Source organism: Capsicum annuum, unplaced genomic scaffold, assembly GCF_002878395.1.
Source record: "Capsicum annuum cultivar UCD-10X-F1 unplaced genomic scaffold, UCD10Xv1.1 ctg73492, whole genome shotgun sequence".
Classification (NCBI taxonomy): domain Eukaryota; kingdom Viridiplantae; phylum Streptophyta; class Magnoliopsida; order Solanales; family Solanaceae; genus Capsicum; species Capsicum annuum.
This window is the reverse complement of record NW_025883511.1, coordinates 3,210-6,121: the sequence shown is the minus strand read 5'-3', so window position 1 is coordinate 6,121 and position 2,912 is coordinate 3,210. Positions and strand designations below refer to the sequence as shown.

The following is a 2,912-nucleotide window of genomic DNA, read 5'->3' as shown; positions in this document are numbered from 1 at the left end:
AGTAACATAATTGTTATAAGATACATGACTCCACAATATTCATAAAGGTGGTCTTTTACCCTACAGCAGTACATGGTTTCATTTGAGTTTTTATCTCATATATAGTACATGTTGCCTTACATATTCAGTACATTATTTTGTACTGACGTCCCTCTTGGGGGACCTGCATTCCATGCTGCAGATACAGAAGCTAATAAACCTCCCTAGTAAGAGTACAGGATATCAACCGCAGTCACTGAGCTCCAGGTTGCTTCGGGGCTTTGAGTCTTATCATATCTTTTTGCATTGTATAGTATCTTATCATGAGGCGGGGCCTGTCCCGACCCTTATAAGATAACGTTTCTTGTCTAGAGGCTTTGTAGACTACGTAAAGTATAGTATGGTCATGTATCGTACCATAGACATTGTGGCTCCAACGGCCTAGTCATATAATATCTTTTGGCTTGCTAGTCCTATTTATCTTTTGAGGGCATGTTTAGTATGAAAGTAACTTATAATGTTCATAGGTAATGTATCGCTACAGGTTGGTTCTCCCGAGCCTTACCGGCAACGGGTGCCAGTCCGCCTTCGTCCTAGGGAGTCTACAAAGCCGTGTCTATGTAGAATCTTGTTTATCGATGTGTTGTGCACCACATTTATAAACAAGAGGCTACGTGGCATTTAGGAGTTGTCACTTTCTTTTCATTCTTTAGATCGTGCCATAAAGCCAAGTATTATAAGTGTATCATGTCTAACCCCTGAATTTTGTACAGTAAGTATGCCAGAGACAAGGAAGAGTAAAGGTAAAGGAAAGGAAGTAGAAGTGGTAGTTGGTATACCCAATCGGGCGAGACAACAAAGTGAGGCTCTAGATGAGTCTCTATCACAGACATCTCCAACCCCTCCATCCGTTGATGTACCAGGAAGGAGTGAAAATCCCCCAGAACCACCTGTTGATGCTTCTGTGCAGGATTTGAGAAATGCAGTTCAACTGTTGACTCGTATAGTTGTTGGCCAAGGTCAAAGACAAGAAGGCCCAGTTGCAGGTGCAGTTGGTGCAGGTAGGGCAGCCAGTACGAGAATACGTGATTTCCTTAACTTAGACCCTCCATCATTCATTGGATCAGATCCAAATGAAGATCCACAGGATTTTATTGATCAGATCCAACGCACCTTAGATGTTATGCATGTGAGTGGTTCAGAAGCTGCTGAGTTGGCAATATATAGATTGAAGGGTGTGGCTATATTGTGGTACGAAGCCTGGAAGCAGTCCCAAGGCATAGATACACCTCCAACTACTTGGGAGGAGTTCAAAATGGCCTTTCTTGATCATTACTTTCCATTAGAGATCCGAGAGGCCCGTGCAGATCAGTTCCTGAACCTCCATCAGGGGAATATGAGCGTGAGGGAATATAGTCTTAAATTTAATTCTCTGGCCAGGTACGCTCCTAATGTTGTTGCTACTATGGCAGATAGAGTCCATCGGTATGTGGATAGGTTGGATTCATATTTGGTTAGAGATTGTACTATTGCTTCTTTGAATAAAGACATGGATATAGCGAGGATGCAAGCTTTTGCACAGAAACTGGAGGATCAGAGACAAAGAAGGAGGGCACAAGAAATAGAAAGGGGGCAATCCAAGAGGGCCAGATCTACAGGACAGTTTACACCACCCCAGGGTGAGTTTAGGCCACGATTTTCTAATAGGCCACCCAGGCCATCATCCTCTTACTCTACAGCTAGTGCTCCACCACAACTTCAAGGGTCTAGAAATGATCAATTTGGGCAGAGAAGTGAGGGCCAAGGTACACGGACAACAAGATATTCGGGAAGCCAGCAAATGCCTCCTAGGCAGCCTTGCAGACAATGTGGGAGATATCATATAGGTGCGTGTCGCATGGGAACAGATGTTTGTTATTGGTGTGGTATGCCAGGGCATGTAATAAAAGATTGCCCAAGAAGACGCAGGGGTGATATGGCACAACCTACTGGATCAGCTGTTGCATCATCATCATCAGTGCCTCCATCAAGTAGAGGTGAGCAATTTCCTATAGGTCGTGGAAGAGGTATTAGAGGGGCAGCTAGTTCCAGCGTGGCCCAAAATTGCACATATGCTCTAGGTACTCGACAGAACCTGGAAGCTTCACCCGATGCGGTTATAGGTACATTGTCCATCTTCTCACATAAAGCGTATGCATTAATTGACCCTGGTTCTACATTGTCATATATTACTCCATTAGTTGCTGGGAAGCTTGGTAGAACACCTAAATTATTGAATCAACCACTTGCGGTGTCTACACCAACTGGGGAGTCAATTATAGCTAGAAGAGTCTATTATGACTGCATAGTGACTATCTGCGACCGAGATACATTAGCTGATTTTATCGAGTTAGAAATGGTAGAATTTGATGTTATAATGGGTATGGATTGGTTGGCTTCTTGCTATGCCACCTTTGACTGCCGAACCAAGAGAGTATACTTTCACTTTCCAAATGAAGCAGTCCTTGAATGGGAAGGCAATATTGGGGCACCAAAATGGAGGTTTATCTCTTATTTTAAAGCCAGAAAAATGATATCAAAGGGATATATATGTCATCTCGTTAGAGTGAGAGATGTGGAGGCAGAATCACCAACTATCTAGTCTGTTCCAATAGTGAATGAATTTATTGATGTCTTTCCTGAGGAACTCCCTAGTTTGCCTCCAGAATGAGAAATAGATTTTGGTATTGACTTATTACCAGGCACTGAGCCTATCTCTATCCCTCCATATAGAATGGCCCCGGCAGAATTACGTGAATTAAAGGAGCAACTGAAAGACTTGTTAGAAAAGGGTTTTATAAGGCCTAGTGTGTCCCCTTGGGGTGCACCAGTTTTATTTGTGCGTAAAAAGGATGGCACATTGAGGATGTGTATTGACTACCGACAACTGAATA

The 2,912-nt window shown here is 43.2% G+C and overlaps 1 protein-coding gene across 1 annotated transcript; it reads left to right on the top strand.

Moving 5' to 3' along the window:
* Nucleotides 1-188: 188 nt before the first annotated feature.
* Nucleotides 189-1,455, top strand: LOC124894390. The gene is made up of 3 exons (XM_047405082.1): nucleotides 189-246; nucleotides 753-1,350; nucleotides 1,452-1,455. Exons 2-3 carry the CDS (start codon nucleotides 758-760, stop codon nucleotides 1,453-1,455), a joined length of 597 nt encoding a protein of 198 aa, XP_047261038.1. The 5' UTR covers nucleotides 189-246; nucleotides 753-757.
* The last annotated feature ends 1,457 nt before the right edge of the window (nucleotides 1,456-2,912 follow it).

What these genes read in the sequence shown, in the direction of transcription:
- LOC124894390 (XM_047405082.1), top strand. Translation starts at nt 758, where the DNA reads ATGCCAGAGACAAGGAAGAGTAAAGGTAAAGGAAAGGAAGTAGAAGTG.